This window comes from Acanthochromis polyacanthus, chromosome 18 (genome assembly GCF_021347895.1).
Source record: "Acanthochromis polyacanthus isolate Apoly-LR-REF ecotype Palm Island chromosome 18, KAUST_Apoly_ChrSc, whole genome shotgun sequence".
Lineage (NCBI taxonomy): Eukaryota > Metazoa > Chordata > Actinopteri > Pomacentridae > Acanthochromis > Acanthochromis polyacanthus.
The window spans coordinates 11,747,139-11,773,518 of record NC_067130.1 but is presented as its reverse complement, the minus strand read 5'-3'; the positions used below and the strand labels follow the sequence as shown (position 1 = coordinate 11,773,518).

At 40.3% G+C, this 26,380-nt stretch overlaps 1 protein-coding gene and 3 long non-coding RNA genes across 4 annotated transcripts; 2 read left to right on the top strand and 2 right to left on the bottom strand.

Moving 5' to 3' along the window:
* The first annotated feature begins 5,070 nt into the window (after positions 1 to 5,070).
* Positions 5,071 to 5,746, top strand: LOC127530853 (uncharacterized). Its single transcript, XR_007937557.1, has 2 exons — positions 5,071 to 5,402; positions 5,646 to 5,746. It is a non-coding gene; the product is annotated as an uncharacterized LOC127530853 (long non-coding RNA).
* A 476-nt stretch (positions 5,747 to 6,222) lies between these two features.
* LOC127530850 (uncharacterized) lies at positions 6,223 to 20,909 on the bottom strand. Its single transcript, XR_007937554.1, has 3 exons — positions 20,763 to 20,909; positions 19,159 to 19,284; positions 6,223 to 6,648 (listed from the first exon to the last, which is right to left on the bottom strand). It is a non-coding gene; the product is annotated as an uncharacterized LOC127530850 (long non-coding RNA).
* alpk2 (alpha-kinase 2) lies at positions 14,569 to 24,217 on the top strand. Its single transcript, XM_051938592.1, has 9 exons — positions 14,569 to 19,059; positions 19,157 to 19,304; positions 20,775 to 20,902; positions 20,986 to 21,030; positions 21,112 to 21,410; positions 21,913 to 22,001; positions 22,087 to 22,304; positions 22,391 to 22,439; positions 22,525 to 24,217. Exons 1-9 carry the CDS (start codon positions 17,847 to 17,849, stop codon positions 22,730 to 22,732), a joined length of 2,397 nt encoding a protein of 798 aa, XP_051794552.1. The 5' UTR covers positions 14,569 to 17,846; the 3' UTR covers positions 22,733 to 24,217.
* Positions 23,910 to 25,344, bottom strand: LOC127530849 (uncharacterized). The gene is made up of 2 exons (XR_007937553.1): positions 25,092 to 25,344; positions 23,910 to 24,490 (listed from the first exon to the last, which is right to left on the bottom strand). It is a non-coding gene; the product is annotated as an uncharacterized LOC127530849 (long non-coding RNA).
* Positions 25,345 to 26,380: the final 1,036 nt, after the last annotated feature.

Here is a 26,380-nt window from a genome sequence, read left to right as displayed (position 1 = left end):
CTGGACAGGTCACCAGTCTGTCACAGGGCTACATATACAGACGAACACTCACGCTCACATTCACACCTATGGGCAATTCAGAATAATCAGTTAACCTCAGCATATTTTTGGTCTGTGGGAGGAAGCCGGAGTGCCCGGAGAAAACCCACGCATGCACAGGGAGAACATGCAAACTCCATGCAGAAAGATCCCAGGGCCAGACCGGGATTTGAACCAGGGATCTTCTTGCTGCATGGCAAAAGTGCTAACCACTACAGTACTGTGCAGCGCTACATATTAAACCAATTATCATAAAACAACAGCACTGAGTGTTACAACCTGTTCTGAATTGTGTTATAAGGCATATTGGACAGTATTGCAGCAAAATTACATGGATGTTTCCTCAGAAACTCCAAAGTGTTTACTTCATTAAACAGAAGAGTGGAGTTACTTACTTCACAAAGGTTTGGTTATCTAGATTTTGTTGAAATGTGGATGTCTCTGAGTTTGGTGTTAAGCTGGTTTCACTAAACTACTCAATAAATGAATAAATAACTCAATAAAATAAATTGAAATGGTGTCTCCACTCAGAGTTTTTGGCATGAATTCTAAAATGCCTTTAAAACAATTAAAAATTTCTCAACATTGTTTAATTTTGAAAATGGCATGTTAAATTACTAAAATTGGCACTGTTTTTCTCATCTATCTGCACTTAATAACCTATAATGACATGCTCTGATTAATGTTATTATGGTAAGTGCAAATGGTTGTATTTATATAGCACTTTCATCCATTCACATTCACACACTGATGGCAGAAGCTGCCATGCAAGGCGCTAACCACGACCCATCAGGAGCAATTAGGGGTTCGGTGTTTTGCTCAGGGACACCTCAACATGAGCAGCCGAGGATTGAACCGGCAACCTTTCAGTTACAAGACAGCCACTCTACCCACTGAGCCATGCCGCCCCTATAAAAAAACTGCTGAAATCTGAAATTTGTTTGAATATTTTCTGCTCAACCATGTCTCATTTGTATAATTTTTTATAGCACAAAATATGGATATTTATAACAGTATTTTTATATTTTTATTAATATCAAGTACTTTCAGATGATAAAAAAAAAACTCAAAAGTTTATCCACTTCTGGCACATTTTTCACACATTAAAGGCATTTGAGGTAATGTTTAAAAGACAATAGTATAATAGTTGAAGCGTAAGGGAATGCTGAAAGGAAAATATCAGTTTGTTCTCAAATCCCAAATAGACCGGTGTCAGCTTTGAACAATAAAAACAGACTTCCACCCTCAGAATGTTTATACATGTCTCATAATAGCCTAGCCGCGCTAGACCCAGGTCTGAAGACACAAGGGTCTAGGAACTCTCGACAGGGAGGGAGGCGGGCTAAAAGGCTGTCTTTCAAATCACTCTCCAGCAATTCGGTAGGTATACAACCAATCAGCGCAACGAATAGGCTGACGTAGTTCCTAGAGCACCGGAAATCAGAGGATGCAGTAGTTCGGTGAAGCCTTATTTATACAGTCAATGGGTGAAGCTCAAGTATATTACAGACATGTTAACAGAAAGATTATTCAGAGTCGGTGCTAATGGAGCTCAAAGACCGTCTCGTTTTTGTTGTCGACCCAGGCAGAGAATTAAATTCGTTGCCGTGGGTTGTCTAGCGTGGCTAGGCCAGTTGTTTCCAGTTGTTTCTGTCAGAATCGTCACGCCTCTGTCGTCACTCAGTTACGCCCGCCTTCTGACTCTATACTTCATGGTGATTCATCGGCCAGTTTTAGGAGCATCCAAACTCGAGGCTTACCGAGGGTAGCTAGACCCACCCTGGCAGAGAATTAAATTCGTTGCCGTGGGTTGTCTAGCGCGGCTAGGCTAGTCTCAGAATGTTCAGACAGTCGGATTTAAGAGGCAGATGGAAAATGTCACAAATTGTCTGCCCTTAATAACACAAAAAGTTTACAACAACACAACATGTGAGGGGGTTAACAGCAAATGGGTGTTAGTAAAAATAAAATACATAAACAGAACTAAAAGTGAACTTCATGTTGACATTGATAGGCATTCCAACCAGGAACAAAATAAAAGATAACCAATATGAAAAAAACTTCCTGTTCACCTCTTAAAACCCAAAAACACACCACAGTAGCACCCTAAACTAAAACTACCAATGGGTTCTCTGTTTTCCTTTCTGAACAATTCAAAGGTCCCTCTCTATCTCCCCACACATCCACCAACCACTGGAACACATCTCCAAAGTTCTGCTGAAGCTCAGCTTCCCCTCAGAAGTGCCGCCTGATGAAGGAGCCTTTGGAGAGGCAGCTGGCATCGTGATTGGACTGTACTTTGGTCTGTTCCAATCCAGCTTCAGCTCCAGAGACGGCAGGCGGGAGGAGTCAGCGGAGGCAGGGTGGACGAAGGCATGGAGCTGAGTACAATCCAGAAAACACTAGAGGAGGAGAGCAGCGGCCCAGGGCCAGAACAAACAGAGTAGCATGGTATGTCTCTGAGAAAACATCATAGTATAGCCTTTGGGATGAAAAAACGCCATCATATATATCGTATATTGTACAAATAACAAGTCAAAGGAAAGAGACATACACTGTAGAATTGCAGTAATTGTGGGCTGACTTATTTACTGATTATCAGTTTGTTTGTTTTTACAGATATACGATAATAAATACATTTATAAATAGTGCTACTTTAGCTCTAAACCTTTATCTACCTGTGGTCACTCTGTCTTCTTGAGTGATTGGATTGGTTATATTTCAGGAAAAAGTCCTTTAACTTAACATCTGTAAACAAAACAAAACGTATCAACAAAGTTTTCTGTTAGAGTTTGTGTTCTTCTAAGTTTAACTCCAAGAGTTTAAATACTGTCATTTATTAAAAATGAATATCTCCTCCAAATGTCTCACTAATAATCATAATCAGCCCTAAAAACCCACAAAACACCCCTCTATACTCGACCACAGTTAGTACAGTCCGGTTCCCCCTTCTATAAATCTGCTTGGAATCTTCCACTTCCTGTTTGTCAAAGTGGCCTTCTACCTGGACAGGTTTTGTTGGAGCTCATGTAACAAACATTTTGGGTAACTGCACTTTAATATGAATGGATGACACTGAATTAGAGTCTGTTTTAATGAGACTGAGTTCAGATGTGTAGCTCAGTCGTTAAATAGGAAATTATTTCTCAGATTTCACAGAGAAAAGTCTGAAATGTTTGCTAAGTTCACGTCCCACATGTTCTTTGGCTCAGCTAAAGCGAACTCTCTCCAACTTCTGGATCTCTTGAGTTACTTGTTAAAATATCTTTCTCGAGGTGCTGAAGCTCAGAAAGTCTGAGATGTTTGTTCAAAATCAGCTCATTCTCAAGTCTTATCTGAACTGTCCTCTTTTGTTTGAACTTTCACTAAACTTAGGAGTTAATGACAGAGCAGCACATCCAGACCCAGTCTAGAGATAAACTTCAGTGTCATTCATTGATGTTAAAATGAAGTTTTTCAGATGTTTGTTGCACATGTTCCCGACCAAACCAGTCCAGGTGGAAGACGTTGTGAAGAGAAGCTCCTGAGGATGAATATCACACATTTACGTTGGAAATAAATGTCTTTTAATTAGACATTGTCATGCAAAAGTTGGATTTCCCTTCAGTGATGTTCAAATCTTTGAGTGTTTTCTTGATGTTGGTTTCTAAATGTTTTCTGACACTCAGCCCCAAAGATTAAAACCTTTTACGGCTCACAAGCTGCAACAGTTCACACATTATCAACTATCTTTCTGTAGGAACCCCGAAAAAGCCTTTGGAATTCCTGGGAAGATGAAACTCAGATAAGCTCTCCTCTCCAGCACTGAACTCTCTCCCTACAGGAAGATTGGGACATATGTATGTCTGTGTGTTTTCATTCACAGAAAGATGGATCTCTGTTGAACCTGCACCTGGAAGAACTTTTTCTTTTGAAAGACAATGACTTTCACTTTTATGCTTAAATGTTTTGTTGGACAAACACCTCATTCAGGCTCTAACCAAACCATCCCCCCTCTCTCAGGAATGCACCCTCTCAGAGACATCTCTGCCTTCCACCAAAGATCAGATAACAGGTCATAAACTTTACGACCTGCTGGAGCACAGAGAGGCACTCTCTCTCTTTGACTGAAACAAAGAACATTTTCAAAATTAATATTTCTGGCATGTATTCTGTGTTTACAGGTTTACCCAAGCTATTGAAAGGACTTCCTCTGTACCATATCCGAATTTGACAATTCTACCCCTTTCAGAAGTCCACATATCAAAATGCCTGTTAAATCAATTTCTTCCACAGTCTCACAGTATTCCATTATTAATCTCTGAATTTATTTTCTGTTCAGGTTGACAGGATGAATTGTTGTGTTTATTCTTTACCATATGTATGACATGTTATCGTATCTTCAGTGTGACATATATTTGTAGTATTTACCATAGGCGTTTCTAGCCCATTTTTGGGAGTGCTTCAGCACCCCCAAATTGAATCCCAGCACCCCTAAAATTTAAAAGATTTTTATTTTTATTTTTTTGTATTGCATGTCCTTTTTTTTTTAACAAACCATAAAAGTGTAAAAAACCATACAGTACTTGGTTGATACATAATGTTTTAACAACAAAAATACAGCACCCCCCTCCCCCCATCTTGCCTCAAAATGGTTTGATCCTGCTCAACTTTCCCAACTCGGGCTCTGAGCCGCTACCTGCAGAGCTAAGCGCTGCCCCACAGAAGGTAATGTGCTGTGGTGGTGTGAGTACCTGCTTTGAACTTCTACCACTCAATACCAACACATTATTATCATTACCAGTCCTCATTTTTGCTGCATTTAATCAAAGGTTACTGTTTATGTTGTTTGGTAGGAGTTAGCTTACGTTTTTTCGAGCTAGCAAACGTTACAGGTGGTCAGTGTCTGTTTGAATTGGACTGAGAGAAGCTAGCTGTTGTGTCAGTGCATGAATTAATATTAAAGCCAAGGTGCTACTGACTAGCTAACTGACCGGATGCCCATTAACATGTGTGTGTGTGCAGACAGACAGCCTCATCATGGACATAAGATTGTTTTTTTTCGAAGAAAAGAGCCAGGTTCAGGTAAGAGTGTAAGATCAAATGGTTTATCGATCAAGAGTAATGTTGTAGGTTGGATCAATGTATCAGTGTTTATATCTGTTATCAGATATAAAACACATTGTTTGGTTATTTGCCTTTAGATTGACATTACAAAGAGATAGAGAGGATGTTATTTATTTGTATTCTTATTGGTATTTTTTCATATTTATATAATTTTTCCTCTAGCTGAATACAATCTATTTGTGTATGATTGCCAGTCCAAAGAGGAAGAGATGAAAAAGGGGAAGAAGAGGAGAGAGTGCAAAGTCAGGAAGAACCAGGTAAGAAAACAAACAGAGAATAGTGGCAAGCAAAACAGTAACTGTTGAGATGACAAAGAAAAACATCCTTTCACAATATAATTTTACATATATGTCATGGAGGTTATGTGTTCTACCCACATTAAATACTTTCCAGAAGCACACTTAACAGATATCAGTGGACTTCATTCTAAACAGAACATCTTCATTTCATTTTCCTAATTATCTATTTGTTTTTCTATTTGTTTAATTTCACTATAAAAGGAAGAGAACAAGGAGAGACTCTGAGAGATGAGAGCGTGCAGACCAGGGAAAGAAATGCTGTGCATCACATTTCAAATAAAAGTCAAAAAATAAGTCCTAGGTTTTTTTTGTGTTTGTTTTTTTGGTGCTTGGTATAGGGGCTGGTTTACTCCAGAAACATACATGTTGTTTATGTGTATGTTGAGGAGCTGCTGTATCTAAATGAGTCGTCTTTTCCCAGAAATTAGGGTTACGATACGTTTCTTTTAAGATTCCAGTGCATTCCTCCTTTGCGGTGATTCAGCATTTAAATAAACTTTATCAGATTGGATGGTTTAGTCACAGACCTTTTCAAAAAGTGTTATGCTTTTCTTTCACAAATGTGGGAGTGAAACTGCATTAAAACGTACAAAACAATGAAGAAATTTATCTTGCCTGGCTGGGCACCTCTGGGTGCTCAGCACCCCTAAACCTCTGATCCTAGAATCGCCCCTGCCCAGCTCTGTGGAATAATTCTCATATTTTTGAATAATATCAAATAAAATGCTGTCCCTACTTTAGTTTTGCAATGGTACCACAAGCACAGTCACAAAACAAAAAGAAGCACAAGCACATTTTATTTATGTTGCCCTTATTACAATTAAAAGTATTTAAACACTTTACAGAAAACCAGAACCTGACCTCAATCAAGCAGTCAAACTACAAATCTCAAATCTCTCCCCATTTTTTTCCACTTCCCCCCTCTATCTCTGCTATCAGGGAAGACAGACAATATATTAAGTATATTACTTGTTTATTGGCATTATCGTTTAAACACAATTCAAAGCTTCACATAGCAAAGCCAGTGTGTCATTATAGGCACTCTGCCTGTTTTACTTTTATTTGTCCACTTGATGGCGCAGTAGAGCAAATGAAGCACCATGAAGCTTCGACCCATGAGTGAACCAACTGGATGGAAAGCCTCAGTGCTTCATGAAGCTTCATCTCGCCATCACTAGCTGCAAGCCAACACCTAAAGAACAAACTAAAGCAACCCGGTTCTGTGAAGAGAAGCAGAGGAAATGTTTGACTGCAGACATAAAGCAGGAAGACACTGAGCTGCTCAGGTGTTCCTGATAACACCAAGCAGCCACCTGGACAGCCAATAGGAACACAGCTTACTGGAAGTCCAGAGGGCTGGCTTAGTGAAGGAAATTTAGTTTTAAGTTGAAGCAGAAAGTTCACAAAGAAAGTTGAAAACCACCTTCTCACACAAAGAATGCCTGAACATGTCAAACTGGTTTCATAGTAGAACCTTCACTGTAAAAACATCATAGTATGGTGTGTTGCTCAAAAAACATTACCACCGGCTGTTTAGGGTCACCGAAAAAGAAAAAAGAGAAAAAAAATCCTTCAGTGTAGACCAAAAATGTTAGTCTGGAGGAACATTCCAACTGAAATGTAGACCTGAGAAGTTGGTTTGGAAGAATATACCATTCTAAACATCCTTAAATGTAGACTAAAAGACGGTTTGGAAGACAAATTCCACCTAAAATCCTCCAATGTAGACCTATAAAGTGAGTTTAATGGTATATTCCACCTAAAATTGACTACTGTAAACCTTGGAGGTTGGTCTGATGGTATATTCCACCCAACACCCTTGAACATAAACTCAAAAAGTTTGTTCCAATGAACATTACACTTAAAATCCTTCAATGTACACCAAAAAATCTTGGTGTAAAGGAGTATTCCACCTTAAATGTAGACCTAAAGGATGGTTTGGAGTAATATTCTACTCTAGGATCTTCCAATGTAGAAACAAACAAACAAATCAACTTGGAGGCATTTGTTCACACGTGGCTGAATAGGAGGCCGTCCAATCAGATTTGAGGTCTTCACTCTGGAGGTTGTTTGTTTGGTGAGACTCTTGGACCTCCATCATCTGATTTGGATGTTTGATGGTCTTCCTCTCTAGTGCCAGATGATTCATCCATGAATTCAGCAGCTACAGACTGAAATGAAGCTCATGCTGCCGTTATTGAATTTCTGTTCCAGCTCAGATGTGCACGCGGTCAGAGGTAAAATACTGGTTTGGTCCTGGATGATATTCTATTAAATGGGACATCATTGGATAACTAATTCTGCTCACCTTTGTAGCATACAAATCTATATTTAATGTTTGGACTTTTCCACAAATATTTGCTTTTGCTGAGATATTGGATCATTTCATGATTTATTCAAATGAAACCATGGGAGAACTTTAGGTGCAGATATCAGGATTTTACAGCTCATATACCTCTGAAACATGCCTAAAACCACTGTTTTAATCTTCAGAAATGTGTTATCTTCAATATAATTTGGAGCTAAAACTGTCAAATAAATATATCGGAATAGAAAGTAGAATATTTCCCTCTGAAGCACAGTGGAATGGAAGTAAAACATTGTAATACAAGAACTTTATAATATACTTAAGAACAGTATTTGAGTAAATGTACTTTCCTTCACTGCTATTAACTATTCTGATGATATTCTGAAAGGTAATACAAATGACTTGGACCATGATTTTCGCTTTACTTTCTGTGGCAGTGAGTCAGAATGTAAAAGTGACTGTGACTCAGCTAATGAGATGACAACAAAGGCTCTCAGTTTCTAGTGACGCAAACACACACGGTAACGTTTCCATCTCAATACTCCAGTTATGTGAGCATTCTTATGTGTTATATTAAGCTGAGATATGCTCGGCGCCTCAAAGAAATACTTTGACGTCCATCTTTGCCAGTAATCTCTGCTACATAGACACAAAGTTAGCATGGTGGAACACTGTTTTTTTTGTAAATTGCTGTAATAATTTGTCTCTTTAAACCTCTTTCACATATCATAGTTGACATCATGATGAACACACAAAAAAGGAGCAACTTTTCTGACATCTTTAGACATATTTATGGCTTATTAATTTTTTTTATAATACTTTTGCATGGTAAAGATGTGTTTCATAGTTTATATTAGTCCCCTTGTGGAACGGCATTATTTAGCTGCCTTTCTCACGCGCTCACACAAACAAAACATGGTTGTGACGCACACTTCTTAGATGTCCAACACCGTTTTTTTCCACCTGGTCCTGCACTGGGAGTTTTGGAAAAGCACGCAGACGCCAGGCTGCAGCAGTCTGTGTAACAACATGGTGTAAAAATATCTCTTGCTTTGGTAAGATGATACTTTTCTCTCCGCGGGGTCACGTCAAATCCAGAACCAAGCAACAACATGCTCAAGATGGTGTTACATGTCTGAGACTTGCAGAGTGTCTTCAAATTTGTAAGACAGATTTTTGGAGAAAGATCAGATTTAAAAGTCATACTATTATTACTATTATTCATGTAAGTTTTCTATAATTCAGTATTTATACAACATACTGGAAACACATTTTTAACTGCAGCTACAAGGTGTGGAAACTGGTTATTTTTTTTGTTTTTTCCATGCAGTAAATCTTCTTGTCCACTTGTTACACAACAGTCCAGCAGTCATCTCAGCTGTTACCTTAAATGTGTTCTTCTGAGAAGCCACCGAACCACTCACATACACAAATATCTTTAAAGAGCTGCATTATAAAGAGGCCACTGCCTTATTAAAGTCCTGCCCGGTCAGATGACGCAACATGATAAGGAGCGGAGATTTATTTTGAGTGACAACATTTTTTTTTTACTTTGTTGTCATTTTAATACAATGAAACTGCTCTCAGATCAATTTACTAAGTCAAAATAAAGGAAAATCACCAAGAAACTGAGTAAACTTTAGTTAAAAATCAACACAACTCCCCCCACCCCCACACACACATGCATCTAAAGTCCAATAATACTCAGTCTGTCTCTTAGTAGATTTACAAGGCTCCACCAGAACAGGTGTGAGGACACAAGAGTTACATAACGACACAAAAAGAGTAAAAGAACGTGACATAATTTTAATAGTCCTTATCTGCTCATTCATAAAACCTGTCACTGATTTCTTCTATACACACACACCATCTAACAATAGAGACTTCACACACCGCTTTGCCAAGGTAGCTGTAGCAGGGTATCAGTGTTCTGGGAGGAATAGTAGCTAAATATAGCATTTGATTTAAAAAAATAGCCTTGATGCGTTGCTGTTTTATTGGAGGGTCTCTGTTGTTAAACCCCTTTTAACGATGTGCTGATTTCGAAGCAGCAAAACGATCCGCTGCTCTCACCTGTCACAGGAACAATGATGTAACGAGCATCGCTGCTATAAAACCGTCCTTCACGCAAAGATAGGAGCACGAATGATTTAAACAAGGCAGAAAAGTCTAAAGAAAAGTCTCACAAAGAATTAAAGTAGAGTTCAATGCAAATGTTTAATCATAGACAGGGGTGATGGGAGATGGTTTTAGATCATAAAGAGGGGTGTGAATGGAAAGACGATGTTTACACCCAATTTTATAGATACACGAACAGCAACTTTTCCTACATTTTACGATTCTGAGTCACATTTAAGCTCCAAAAAATGAAGGAAAAGGTTTACGGAAAATGTGTGAAATGTTTGGGGTTTTATTTGCAATGAGTTACATGAGAAGTATCACTCTAATGTCCAATGTCTATGATAAGCACTGTCTCCCAAAAAATTTTTTTGTACAAGTAAACTGTATTCTCAAGTACATTTTAAAATGAACACATTTTATTGTGGGTTCTGTTTGCTTTTTTGGTGACTTATTATACATTTCTAATCAACTGATCCTTGTCATTTATTGTAACAGTAACAGAGAATGCATTTTCATGTAGGAATATAAGGTATTATAACTTCTCACACAGACTGGAAATGGGAAAATCTGCTCTGACTCTCTTTAAAGATAATAGAATTCAAATTGTGCCACCGATAAAGCTTACAGGTTAAATAAAAGGGCAAAAGGGCTTTTTTTGTTCAATCGATTAATTGAAAAAAGGTCTAAAAAGTTTGTGGTTTTATGTGCAGTACTAATTGATGAGTAAAGAAGGTTTCTGTACATAGAGAACCATACTAACCGTCTGCTTTTTGCCTCATATTCAGCCAACAGAGGCAAGAGTGGTTTCAGCTTTTTCATCTCACTGTCAGCAAGAAAGCCGATTTAGTGTACTTAGTATTTAGTGTACTGTACTTTAGTGTAGATTATTATGTGTAATAGTGTCAGGGGGATATATGTAGTATAACATACGGACCAGAACGTCCCGCCACAAAATCAATTTCTTCCCCTCAGCTGTTGGACTTATGAACCATTAAATAACCTCCATTTACCAGTCACTTGATTCTTTTGGCTTGCACTCATTCTGGTTGCACTATTCTGTTCTGGGAAAAATCTTGCTCTTTTACTATTATTATATATTATTATTATTAAATTTAAATTAAAAAAATATTTAATTGAATTTAAATTTTATCTGTAATGACTTTATGAGCCAGCAGGTGTCAGTGTGGAGCGGCACGGCGCGGGCACAGCGCCAGCGCAGTTCGAGGGTAGGGGGGCGCGCTGCAGCGCCTCGTGACGTCTCACCCCCCCACCCCCGTCACCGATAAGTACAGGTACCCGAGGATGATAGTAAAGATCTATTTTGATGAGCGATTCTTCATATCATAATCATGTGTATTTTGCTGCACCAGTGAAGCTATGATAATTTTGTTTTTGCAAAAAAAGATCTTGCTTCCCCACGTTTGGCCTGCATTGTGCTTATATATATTTATATACAATCCAGGCCAAATGTGGGGAAGCTAGATCAAATTTTTGCAAAAAAAAAGATCATAGCTTCACTGGTACAGCAAAATACACATGATTATCATATGAAGAATCGCTCATCAGAATAGATCCTTCCTGTCATGTAGATGAAACATCATGGCAGTTGGCCTAATGACCAAATTTTCAATTTTACAGGGGGTGCTAAGGAGCCATTTTGCCACACGTGCGCAGATCCCATAAAATGTCAAATTTTTCGCCAGTCCTGATGTGCATGCAAAGTTTGACGTGTTTTGGTGTATGTTTAAGCCGCCAAAATGGAGTTTAAGAAGACGGGAAGAGAGTGAAGAAGAAGAAAAAGAAACCCTAGGGTTTCATTAGGGTCCTTTGGCACCATCGGTGAATTGGGACCGTTGGTGCTCAGAACCTAATTAAAACTAAATACATACATACTTCCCAAAACTATTACTTTAAATTAAAAACCTCCACCATGTGCCACCATATGAAAATACACCCAGTTTCTGATAAATGAAGTCAAACGAATGGAATCGTCAGATAAATGGAAACTGTTTTCCTGTTTATGTAATGTGGATTTAGCATTTGTTCACTACTTGTGAGATGAGTCATTTGACTCAACAAAAAGTAGCATCACATGAAATCCTCGTCACTGCAGCATGAGCTAATTATAATTAAGCATGAGGTCTGTCCTCATAAGGTTGTTTTGGTCATCGATAGCAGCACATTGTTGCTTTGCCAGAGTAGAGGGCTGTTAGTGTAATTGTTTGAAATAAGTCTTTTTATTCCAGCATACAGAATATGTTACTAGGATAAAATTACTATGTAAACACTTCACATTACTTCAGTGTGTGCTTGACTAAAATATCTCATCAGTTTACTGATGAGATACAGTCAGTAAACAGAGCGTCAAAAACTTCCTTGAATTAAATTTCTACCTTTAATTAAAGTCTATAAAGTGTAAACAGCCTGTAAATGGAGATATCAAGTGTTAAATATTCAAGATCGGCACATGTCGACACTATCAGGTAACTGACTTTGTACTTGCGGGGGACAGCATCTAAAAATAGACTCACACCCCGAGACCGCCGGCTCTGCCTGAGCTCATACCGAAGTCATTGGTCTATATCTTCAAGCACACGGCTATGAAAAGGGTACGTACTGCTTGCATGGCTGGAAATCCCCTTCTGAGACTAGACAACTGTTTTAATACCTCAAGTAATACTTTAATCTGTGGTGATTCTGTGAGGTAACATGTTGGACGCCCGTCTGTGGTGTTCTCTGGGGAATCTTAAATGTTGTCAGTCAAAATGCTTCATCTGCACTGCTGATAGGCTGACATATATGACACACTTAGCCAAGCATGAGAATTCATTGTAGTTATTTACAAGTGTTTTCACATACATTGGCTTGGTTTTCACCTCCCTGCTCACTTCTAGTCTCTCTCTGCTGAGACATTTTGAGGCAACTTGTGTCGTTATTGTCATATCTGTGTTCAGAATGACTCGTGGGTCCTCGAGTTTACGTCTTCTAATCAAGTCGTCCACATACAGAAGCCTTAAAGGTGCAGCAGGCTCTTGGAGGGGGGTTGGTGTGACCAGAGATGGATCTATTTTGGCACAGACCGTCAAGATAAAATTAAATTACATTTCGTGGCTCTTGGGTGCTGACAGCTTTATTGTTTTTTAATGTCAGTACCGATCAAGGCTTATATAATGCACCAACCAACCCCAACAACAAGACTGAGATGAATTAAATTTAAAAGTGGAGAAAGCTGATTGTGGCAGATATAAGGACAATCTGCATGCCTTAGTAAAATCTAATTAAGGGATTTGTTTACTTCTATGATTGCAGAGTGTATTTTAAGGGCAGGAGATGTCTACTTTGAATGATAAATGGATGTTATTTGCTGATTTTATTTGGCATTTCATCAGGGTTTTATGTTTTTTTTGCTGTTTGAAATCACTTTATATTCAACGTGTTTGTCAATAGTTCTTTTGGGATTTTGTAGTAAACATCTGAGACAGTGAGGGCTCGGCTAGGTGTCCTTCACTGCCGCAGGAATGTGACAAATGCAGGTCATGGGTGAAGATGTTCTGGTATTTTTCCAGTGTCTGTGCCACCAGCTCCCCTCCTGCAATCTTGTATATCAGGGCGCATGTTTAGAAACCTCCCCCTTCAACACTTCATATCAGCGCTCTCCACGTATGTCAGGCTGCCTGCAATGTGCCTTTAGGACGCATCTAAGGTTTTATAGACACGTAAAATCCCCAAATATCGGCGGCTGTAAGGTAAAAGAAAAATAGCTTGAAACACAGCTGACATATCAAGATACATTACTGATTAAAATAAGCATGATTCCTTCAGAGATGTGTGAGTTCCAGCTTGAGATATAAATGTGAAGAACTTAAACTGCCAAAACAATCTGTCCAGGAATACATGTACTTTCCCTGCAGTTTTATTAATATCAGGTGTCAGGTTAAGATTAATTTGATACTGTGGATTCTCTGTTGAAGAATTTTCACGTGCACATCATAAAAAAGAAGCCTCACGTGCAAATACAGCAATTTCTTTACTTAGTATTTATATTTTACTTTCCATATGAGCTACAATAAGTTGAAACTGGACACTTGTTCCAGCTGAATTTTAGATTTCTTAGCATTTCATGTACTGTCATTGGGAATTCAGAATAATATCAGAGCATGTTAATGAGTCTCTAACTACTCCTGGCTCTAATGGTCTGTTCAAGATTGGAATATTGGAATACTGGAGGGTTTAGTCTTCAGCTGCCACCAACACAGCCACCACTCAACAGGTGGTTTTATCAGCCACAAAGTAACAACAACAGGAAGGTTTCGTGTTGATAAGGTATGCGAGGCATTTCTTAAAAGTCCTTAAAATAGAGGCTGAATGGGCCACGTCCTGCAGCCTGGATAAACATGTCACACAAAGTGACAGCTAGAGGGAGATAGTGGGCTTTTCTTTCAGCACTTCACACACAAGCCTACACTCAGTGGTCAGTTCACTTGAGGCTCTGTTTTTTCTAGTTGAATTGTGGAATATTTGAATTGTCCTTATGTGTCACTTTGCAGGTACTGAATCTAAAACCTCAAGGATATAATTATAGTCTGGGAGGAATGATGCCTGAAACCCAGCAACAAACAATCTGTCAGTCATCTCAAAACTCCACCAAAAGTTGACAATTGGAGTCAGCTAATCAGTCTAATCAAGAAGCACTTCTAGTGATCCTGATGGATCCGTCACTTCTTTGCTCAGATGACCAAAGACCTCTAACTGTCACAGAGAGTCAAACAGAAGATTTGGATTCTGTTTCTAAGAGTCCTACAGTCAACATATTGTCTGCACATGAACCAGAAACAGAGACTGAGTCTGATCTCTCAGACACCCCTGAGAGAAACACTAACCCAGATAGTTTGAAGTCTTTAATGCCAAATTGTTTGTCACTTTGCTCAGAGCCTTCACCAAAGGATGATGATTTCAGGGTTCACTGCTGTTTGGATTCATCAGAACCTACATTACCTCTTCTACCTCAGCTCTCTCATGACCTTATTTCATCCAGATCAGAAACTTTCAAGTTTTTTGTCCAACATGAGCTATCACCCTCTTTTCCTGAATCTTTTGGGGCTGTGTCATCATCATCTGAGGGTTTGATGGATCCGTCTTTCACTGAGCTCGTCTCCACGTGCAGCTCCAGCCCTGATCACAGTGAAGCCATTTCTTTATTTAGGTCATTAAGGCCCCAGTCAGATAGCTTAGACAGTGATAAAATAGCAGCACCTATGCCAGACCTTTACATCTTTGAAAGTGACACACAAGACTTCATCCTGAGCCCAACTTTAGAACCCCATCAGATTAAATGTCCTGAATACCAGCCATTGGCTCAATCAGGAGGGGAAAAGGCAAACCATGAGTGTGATGCACATGTCCTGATGTGTGATTCAGGAGACATTGTGACACAATGTCATCACAGCTCTGGTGAGGAGTGTGTTACAGAGAGCAATGAGTCAGACATGAGACAACACGCAGGGTTAATACCACCTGCCTCGGATGCCTGGGAAGTTGACATGGTGTCGGTAAGTGATGTGAGGCAAGTAAGGCAAAGGAAAGAAGAGGTCACCGGTTTAACCCTTCAGCTACAGCGCAGCGACAGCCCTGTGGAGCTCTGGCTGGATGCATGCCAGTATCTGGCAGGTGAGGATACAGATGAACAGGATGTTTTGGACAAGACAAGACCCTCTGTGATGCAAGGAGGCTTCTCAGCTACCACTGACTTATCTTTTCCTCCAGGAGGATCAGATTACAGCCCTGATGGTAGCGAAGGGATTGGCTGGTCCAGTGATGACACCAGAGGTTGGGGGCCACCGGTTCAAAGATGGTCATCGGTGGACAGCTGGGCCAGTGCTCTCTCAGACTGGACTGGGATCATCGCAGCTCCACCCGAGGACATCACTGCTGCCTTTGCAGAGATAGGGGCTGAGATAGATGCTCTGACACAGGCACTAGCAGACGTGAATATAGAAGCAACGACGTTGAAGGAAGGACAGAGTCTAGAGACCGCAGCGCAGGCACAATCACCGCCTATCATGGGTGTCCAGGATCAGCCTCTAAAGGCACAAAACATCCCAGAGAGCTCCATCCACTCCGGGCAGAGCTGTCTGTCTTTGTGCTTCGAAGCTGCAGGACCTGCACTTCGTGACAGAGAGAGCTCCCAGAGTGTTGAATCCTTGTGTGATTCAGCACCTACCACACAAGGAGAAAGGGAGAGAGAGGAATTCCTGAGTTGCCAAGCAGAGGGCTGTCTATGTGCACCTCCCCAGCATTCATCCATAGGTTCGCATGGTGCCACGGTGGTGTCTCCTCGATGTGCTGTCAGACTGACGCCTGGATCTACTTCTGCTGATTTGGACTTTTCCCAGTTTCTCAAGTCCTTGGAGACAGACATTTTCATGAGCAATGAAGAAGAGCCGATTATTCTGAGTATAATAGAAGATACTGATTTGGATGCTCCTGCAGAGCTAGTAATTGAGGAGGTAAGATGGCTTATAGATATATATTCGTTAGCATCTCTTGGATTGGTTGTTCAGCTTGAAGCATGAATTGTGATTAGATATTTTGCAACTAAATTCAGGGACAGCATGCATTTGCTTTCTTGTGTCTGTGTATACCTGCCAGTCTGCACATCACAAACACACACCACTTATATTAAAGTGTGTGAGAGGCAAAGAGTGAGAACGTGCACTGGAAAGTTTCACCCTTCACACAATGATACTCCTCGCGCCGCTGGCCAACAGATAAATCAGTCATGTGCTTTGGAAACACAGCCAGAACGTTAAGAGACATTCCCGGTCTTGTCCTTGTCGGTGTTGTCATACTTTTAGGATTGGAAGCCAGTCAGGAGGTGCGTTTGAATCTGAAATCCGTGTCCATCATCACACGGGACTCACAAACATTATCGGCTTGCTTTGGATGGGAGCCACTCCGTTTGCTCCCAGCCTTGATTCTGTGTTATTGGTTAAGTCCTCTGGCTCCCATCTCAAAGAGCGACAGCTGTGGGTGCTGAAGGAAACAGGAGTGCTGGAGAGGAAAACTTCAGATGGACAGAAATGGCATCTAATAATAACCGAGAGTTCAATGATAATAGCATGCATCCATGGCGTGTCAGGGTGGAGGGGTGAGAGGAGAGCACAGCTGAGGCCTGAAACATGACCCCTCTTTGCTCTCTCTCTTTTCGTACGTGCCCTTAAACACACCCATTCCGACCACATCTCCTTTAAAAACTTGGGATCGGGATGCTGACAGGTCCTTGGGGCCTAGGAAACTGCTTTTGATTGGCTTGGGTACGCAAAGAGTAGCAGGAGCTCCTGACTGTAACACTGACGCTAAAGTCGCATGCAGGACATATGGACTGGTGGATCGCATATAGGAGCATGGTGTTCCTTAAACATCTGCTGTGTGGCTCTTTAGACAGGTATGTGTTGGATTGAAGAATGAAAAGAACCAGATGTAGTCTTTATAATTCAAAAACTTTACTTATCTGTTACTGATATTTAAGGTAGACCTTCAACCGTATATCTACCTATTAACAGCCTTATTTTGAAGTGTGGAAGAACAGATATTCTTGTCCGTACATTGCTTAGTCTCAGAAATGAACAATTTCCTCAACTCAACTAACATTTTCATCACTATTTGTACATTTTCATCCTCAGCGCTTTGGAGATGGATTGTGTAAAGTGACAGATGACAGTGTCCCCCAGCCTGCCTCCGTTGCCGAGCAGGAAGCTAAACGGAGCTTTGGGCAAGCTGAAGTTGAAGGAAACAAACCTACGACAGATCCTAATCTCCTCTCCACACACACTCTAATAAACTCACATGTGCCAGGTGTGGACATACAACCTGGCCGTCATATTAATGTTCACACACACGTGTCGTTTGACTCTTTGCCAGACCTTGATGGAGCATGTCAGGTGGAGCCACAGTGGGGTAGTCCTAAGTTTATTATGCCCTTAGCGCCGCTCTGTTTTGGCTCCTCCCTCATATGTCGGGCAAACTGCAGCTTGGAAGGAGATCAGACTGGTGATAAAAGGTCTCTCAATGACAACAGAGACCTCATTTGTGATCACTTACAACACTGCGGTCAGTGGCCGACCCCGGATGGAATTACTGACAAACCATCTCTGGAAGGTGATGAGGAGTTGATTCACAACAAGGAGAATACAGTAAACACTGCTGAGGAATCTTCACCAGACGAACGACCAGGCTTGACCAGCGACACTGAAGAATGCACTGCAAGAGAATCATTTACTGAGGATATTAATGATCCGAGTAGAGAACTAGCAAATTTCAGTGTTTTCCCATCAGATCCTTTCTTTATTTCAGAGGAGAAACGCATTGCCTACATCACTTTAGATATAAATGACCCATTTGTCCCAAGGCCTGCAAAACCCATCACACAACCTGAGATAAACTGGAAAACAACTGAGAAGATGCCTCATAAAACGCGCTCCAAAAAGGACAAAGCTGGTCATCACCATGGAGCACCAGCTTCCAAAAAACAAGAGGGTATATCCCACCATGTTCCCAACCAGCAGGCCTGCAAACAGCAAGAAACTCACCCTCCTGCTGTAGAAAACCACACCAGCGAGAACACTATAGCTGGGCTGGAGGCCAAGGAGGCTAAATTGGTGATCGAGACTGGTGTGGCGACTGAGAAGAGCACAAGCAAGTCACATGGACACAAGAAGAAGAAGAAACACAGCCAGAATGCAACATCAGTAATAAGTGGAGGAGAGCCACTGACTGAAGTGGAGAATGGAGCAAAACCAAAGACTGCAAAAGGAAGGATTGATATGTTTGAGGCCAAGCTGGGTGCCAAAGCTGGAAAAGCTTCAAAGGACTGCATTCAGTCAGACGCTGCTGAGAAGAAGCTGCAACAGCCAGACGCTAAAGCATCACAGGGAGGAAGACAGAATCACACAGATCATGAAGACCGCCAACCTAAAAACTTCACCAGTCCTCTGAATGATGATGTTGTTAAAAGGAGACGCCTGTCAGAGGAAAAGTTTGGGAAGATTGTCAGCGTTTTGGAGGCTAAACTTCCAAAGTCAGATGTTTCAGTGAAGGCAAAATTAGAGGAGCTCAAGGCAGATGTCGGAGCATCTCGTAAGAAGGCCTACAGTGAAGTGGTCAAACAGAAAATCCCACACAAAGAAGGTATGTGTACATGGAAAGAGCACTTTTCTAGCTGCTTTCATGGTATGTAAACGCCCCTTCTGTTCATCATAATGCAAGCATATGATCATTTTTGCAGACCTGAAGGTGGTGCAGCCGATCCAGGCAGCGTCTGTGAGTGGAGACCCCCAGAGTCTGTGCTTGTGGTGTCAGTTCGCTGCCGTCTTCTCTGATTACACCGTGACTTGGAGCAGAGAGGGAACTGTCCTGGCAGAGATCAAGAGAAGGTATTTAGTTTCATATTTCATAATTTTATAGTATTCTTTTTTAGACATTATACTGTTTTAGAACACAAAGTACCAATCAATCTCCTAAACTTCTCACTGACTTAACACATGCCTTATAATGAGATAATCTATGGCCACTTCAAAAGTGAAACACTGATGCTCAGCCTTGGTTCTCAGTCTGTTCTGAATTTCATATACCTTTATATCCCAATACTGCTGCTTTTCAAATAAAGGTCTCTGCAGAGCACAAGTGGGCACATTGCTTTGTTTATTTAATTTTGTAACTAAAGCTCTGGCACTAAATCTATTTGGTTAGCTTTAGGGCTGAAAAAAATCATGGTTTGGGTTAAAATGCAGCCGCTCACAACATTAATAACATACTTCAAAGCTAACTTCTTGTTCCCTAAAAGTAACAATAGTGACAACACCGGCTGAGAAAATTTGTAAGTGGACTCATGGCATCCATTTCTGATGTTCAGGAACTGTTACAAATCCAATGACTACTACTCAATGCACTGAAAAATTACTTATAAGTTGTCAAGTGTGCTTAATTGTGACACCTAGGAGTCTTGACTATAGGCTGTATATTAAAGATGGACTTATCCTGTGAGTCTTAAATGTGAAACAAGTGTAAAATTGCCTTAAACCTGCATTCTGTCTAACGACCAGCAGGGGGTGATGTCTACGGTCGCAGAAAGAAGTCTGATTAGAAAGAAGTCAATGACAAAATGACCCAACCTCTCACTGGATTTATTACCTCTGTAAACATTTTCTGAATGAGTCTATGGTCTCAGTCAGAAGTTTCAAACTTGTGGATATAGCCTGCTGGTTTTTTGTAAATTTTGTTTTTGTTTAGAGCGAAAAGAGACAATAAAGCATTGCCCATTTTAGGGCGTGGCTACCTTGTGATTGACAGGTTGCTACATAATCATAGTGTCTTCACATTCTCCAGTTAGATTTACACTCACTTGTTACATCTTGTTTTACAAGACCAAGATGGTGACGGCGAGATTGTAAATTTGAGGCTTCGTAACAGGGGTCCACAAACCAGTAGGTGTTTCCTGTACTAGTTTTTGATATACAGCCTGCAGCCTTGACAAAGCAGCTGTACGTAATCGGTTGGAAGTGAGACTGGTTTAGGATTATGGTTAACAGTTGCAGAATGTCCACTACTACTTCTCTCAGGTACTGGTTGGGAATCACTGATCTGTAGCACGTAGCAACATGTAGCATCAAACATCAGAAACAGTAGAAGCAAAGTCGACAGAAAATCTGTTATGCAAAAGTCTGACACAGCAGTTAGCAGCTGGCAATGTGTAACCTGCACCTTCTACTTACACAGCTACTGTCAACGGATATAGTAAATATTTTTTCCACAGCTGGGGTTACTGGCTGTTATATTTAAAAGAAAATGTCAATTGTACAGAGATTTGTGAGTTGCATTTTGTGACACTGTACCTTTCTCTGAAGTGCAGGGGACGAGAGCAGAGTGTCACTGACCATCACCAACGCTACGAACAAACATCTGGGCAAGTACCAGTGTCGTCTCAGCAGCTTACATGGATCAGTCAGCCTGGACTACCTGCTCACATATGAAGGTAAAAGAAAACACCAACTGTAAAGAAGATGCACAACTTGGACAATAAAAATCATCAAATGATGTGATGTTTCTTCTTCTCAGTGCTCAGTGAGATTGTCATCCCTCCATCTCCAAAGACTATTACAGGTAACCTGAGCTCTCACAACAACTTTTACTTCTGATTTTAGAGCTGAGCGTTGACTCATTGTCTCTATATTTCTTTCTCAGTCGCCCCTGTAGAGGTGAGCTGTGAGGAAGAGGACGTCCACTGTTCCAGGCTGATGTTCAAAGAGGATTTTCTATCCGACCAGTACTTTGGAGAGAACCATCCCATCAGCATAATCACGGAAAAGGTCCACTTTGGGGAGGGGATGCATCGGCGGGCTTTCCGGACCAAGTTTCACGCGGGTCAGGTACCCCTGTTACTGCCAGGACACTCCTGTGTGCTCAAAGTACACAACGCCATCAGCTACGGGACCAAGGACAACGAGGAGCTTGTTCAGAAGAACTTTACGCTGGCTGTGGAGGTAAGAACATGACCGATGGTTAGATGTTGACCCAAAAGTCCTTCATAGCTTAAATATTTTTGGGAAATAAGGGTCATTTAACATCCTATGCTTTCTGGAATTAAGTAATACACTTATTAAACATGGTGTGCATCATATTTTTCACACGAGTCAGTCAGTGTGAAAAGTTGGATTCATGCGCAAAAATCTGCAATTCATAGAGGAATATGGTCAACAACCACCACAAAAATGCATTTTTGAACTTTACAGTGTAAGTACTTACATTCCAAAATGCACTTAAAGTATAATACTAAATACAGGTTCCTCTGTGAATGTTTTGGCAAATGATCCTGGTGTAAAATACCTTCACTAAAAAGAGCAAAAACAAAGAATGAAGACACATACAATACTGTTTAATCTAAGATTTGTTGAGATTTCTGGCTTTTTGTGCATTCATTATCATCATGTGTAGAGTGGGATGTGCAGAAAATCAATTTAACGTAATGGATTTTTTGCGTCGTAGGAGTGTCAGGTCCAGAACACAGCAAGAGAGTACATCAAAGCGTACACTGCTGCAGCCCAGGCAGTTGAAGCCTTCGGTGACGTCCCAGAGTGAGTAAAACGTTTAACAAACTACAAACTTAATGCACAACTTTGCTCTTTCAGCTGACATTGTTTTCTTTGCTGCATCCACCAGGATCATTCCCATCTACCTGGTCCACCGTCCGTCCAATGACATCCCCTACGCCACGCTGGAAGAGGAGCTGATTGGCGACTTTGTGAAGTATTCAGTAAAGGACGGCAAAGAGATCAACTTGATGAGACGCGACTCAGAGGCAGGACAGAAATGTTGTGCTTTCCAGCATTGGGTCTACCACAAGACTGAGGGCAACCTGCTGGTTACTGACATGCAAGGTCAGGGAAACAGAAGTAACAGCAAATTATTGTGATTTCATTTAATTTATACAAGTTAGAGAACTAAATATATCATGTGGTTTCAGGAGTGGGCATGAGGCTTACTGATGTGGGAATAGCCACCTGTAAGAAAGGGTGAGTATTTCTTTATTTGACACTAAAGATGGACACAAATTGTTGAACCACATTTTCTCATCTATTAATGTGTTTTGTTTTTCAGGTACAAGGGATTCAAAGGAAACTGTGCCACCTCCTTTATCGACCAGTTCAAAGCTTTACACCAGTGCAACAAGTACTGTGAAATCTTAGGCCTCATTTCCCTGCAGCCCAAACCAAAAAAGCCGATCTCTGCTCCCAAACCCAAACCCCAACCGTCTGCTGCCCCCAAGAAGAAAACATTTGGGCCGACACTCAAGGGCAAGTCATAATAGGAGGAGAACCTTGGACTAAAGGCTTTGCTATTGATTGAAATTGGGACTTTCTTTGGTGATTCTCTTCACTCTCTTTGGACCTTGTAATGCAGGGATTTGCTTGTCAAAGAGAACTAAGTTTGCAGCAGGACAGATCATAGAGGAGGATGTCACACAACCAGCAGCTGTCGTTTCATGCAGCAGTTTTCTTTATTCAAAAGATCTCTGTTTATTTTATTGAGGATTTCACTTGAGTTTCTGCGTTGTATTATTTTCTTTAGTTCACCAGTTTTGGAGAAACTATGACACTTTTAAGGAACACTTGAAAATGATGAGAATGTTGATGCGTTCGTCTACAGCGATGAACTGTGATGTCTTAGACTGCTTGATTGATGAGGTGCAAGGATTTTTCTCTGCAGGCGGTTTCTTGTTTTTCTACTTGTGTGATGTTTTCAAACTACCGGTTCATTAAATTAATGGACTTGTTAATTAATTGATTAGACGAAATGTCTTTGAAGTAGGTCGTATGAGTGGGTGTGTTTGGTTTGCAAGGTGGCAGAGTCATTTGATGAACATATACCCAGTGTAATGTTTCAATATTGTATTATTTGTTCATTTAGTTAAGCTACTAAGCTCATGTTTATATTCTGGAAAGAAGACAAAGCCATTTGTATTCGTAAAACTCATGTAAAGTATCTTTTTGAATGTATTTAATTTGAAATGTGAAGATTTTTGATTTGTGATTATGTTATCTGGAGCATTTCTTCCTGTTACATTGATTTCAAATGCCTGGCATCATTTCAAGATATCTATATGCAAAGGTTTTTATGTATGTGACATGAAAGACCTGTGAAAATGAACTAAATAGGAGTCGATTTCATCTCAGTAGTATTGAAGCTATTCAACCTGCAGTCTCAGGCTGTTTTTATTTAATAAGTGTCTGTCTTGGTCTCACTGTTGCCTCTTGTTACCCAGTTTGCTGACGTGGAGCGACGGCCAGTGTGTCGCCAAAGAGATGTTGCTGGTTGAAAATGCTTTCTGAATCTAATTTGACTCATATTTTCAGTGTGGGGACAGATATCATGACAGATGGGAGGTGTGGAACGCAAAGAAGTGGCTGTTTTTGTACTCAGGGCTGGGACTGAAATGTTAACATCACGTGATTTCATTCTTAGAACTCTCACTCTACAGCAACAAGAAGCAATAAACACTTTATTTACAGCGTGCATAAAGACAACTGTGGAATCTTAAAACACAGCGGTACAAGGGTTTAAATGAGATGAGCTGTTGACATGTTGAAAACGCTTTCAAGAAATGGCAGCAGCATGGAAAACAAATGGGCTGACTGTTTTGATCTGCACTTAAAGGTGAAAGCCTCCAGCAGCGAGTTAGCACCTCAGATGCAAAACTAAGTGGGTCACACTGGGAGCCTAAACATCACATACGACATATCAACACATAGTAGGTCTATTTCCATCTTCTGTCTGTCCTGCGGTGGTGTCTCCTACTATCAAAACCCTTTGTCACACGCAGACATATGTTCACGCTTTACAATCTGAATGAGGGAAGATGAAGACTACAAGAAGCTACAAGGAAAAAAACAGTAAATGGAGGAACACACTGAGGTAGTTTTCACACTGTAGCTATTTAGTGTGATAATGGCGTTTGATACACAGGAAACAAACACCATTGTCACACTCCACAGCTCTGGAGGACAAGGTTTGCTGAAGATGTGCAGATGCAGAGGTTGTTAATACAAACTGGCGCACGGATGACCTGGTGGAAGAAGAAAAGGGGGAAAAAGCAGTTTGGTGACGTGTTAACAGAAAAGGAAAGACGACAAAATAATGTGTGTGTGTGTGTGCTTGTGGTGTTTCCTGGTAGAGTTGTGAGAAAGAAAACTCATTCATGTAGTTTGTGCTTCCTCTTAATGGGAAAAGGAATGAAAAAAATAACACAAAACCGCAGAAAAAAACAGCGCCACTTAATAGCTGAGCCTTATGCGGCGTGTCCAAAGTCCGGTCTTGTCATTTTTCTACTGATTGTGGGGATGACTGCAGCTGTGTTCACTTGTGTGTGTGTGTGAATAAGTGTGTGTGAGAGAGCAGCAGAGTAAATGAACACCTGTGTGACCTACATAACACACAAATTTTGCATTTTCTAACATTTAAGTGACAAATAAAGCCACTCTAGACTATCCGTTACACAAGCTCGAATACATTTTCATTGTTTCTACTTTCAATGATATTATACATTTAACAGCTAAAAAACGGCACCAAGTTTAAATTGTTGAATTCGTCATAATTTCCCAACTTTACAGATGTAATTGTAAGTTAAAAACATTACTAATGGCTACTGGAGGACAATACCAACTCACCTCAAGTCTCTAAAGTCTTCCCAGATTCATTCATTCTTGTCCAGCAGATTGTCTTCAGCCGTTCTTCCCACAGCTGCTCTCTTTTATTCTCTCCTTCCCTCTCACACCTTTGTGTCTTCGTTAATGTTAAGTCCAGTGGTGCGTCTGCAGCTGCAGCCTCATGAGGTGATCCGTGGTGCGTTTGGATTCGGTGCCGTCCCGTCCAAGTCTTTATGTAGACAGAGCAGAGTTTGGACAAACAGCCAGTTGCACATTAGTGATAAGCTACAGGGGAAGTATTGATCGACCCTGACCAGAGGTAGAGGGTGAAGGGTGGAGGAGGGGCAGACCAAAAACTGTCCTGGTCAGGGCTGGAAGAATGAAATTTGACTGAAAGTGACTGTGAGCTGAATGTAACAGGTGATGTTACCCGACAGAAGAAAAATAAACGTAGTATTTTATGAAAGACATTTTAAAAAACCAGAAGGTACAAAATGAAAAGACAGAGTATGAAACCAAACAAAACAAGTTGCATTTTTGTCATGTATTTATTTATTGTGGTAAATCCTAATACTGTAAAGTTCTTATGAGATAGTTAATGGATAAAATAGTACTACAATTACTGGTAGCAGTAGCAGAGATACGTCAAGTCCCTAAGGATAAGTTTCACCACCACTGTTACTTATTTTTACAGTGAGTTACAGTTACTAAGGAACTAAGGAAGAATAAATAATTAAACCAGCTAAAAGATAGCAAAAATATTATTTATAATTGGCTGAAACAGTTAGTTAAACTTAACAGATAAAAGTTGAAATGGTTAGCTTAAAGTAATGGATGAATGGTTGAAATATTTACATAAAAGTAATGCATAAGCAGTTCAAACTGTTACCGGAAATTATTAACTAAAATAAAAAACAGCAGCTCCAACCAACAAATAACAAGTGAAGCTGAAAGCTGAAAGTATTGCACAAGCAGCTCGAATATTGAGCTAAAAGTAGCTGTTTTAGTACTTAGCTAAAATGGAAAATGATAGAATTCACTAAAAATTAAGTGTACCACTAATTAGTTGAAATTGTTGGATAAAAGAAGAACATAATATAATAATGTCAGCCAAATGAAATGGATTTAATTGAAATATTTAGGGGGATAAGCTGTTCAATAGTTACCTAAAATTAATGAATGAACAGCTAAACCAGTAACCCAAAAGTACGGGATGAAATTGTTGCCTAAATTTAAAAAAAAATGGAAGTTAAAGTTAACGAATAAAAGATCGAGCTACATGCTAAAATGGATGCATAGGCAATTTAAAT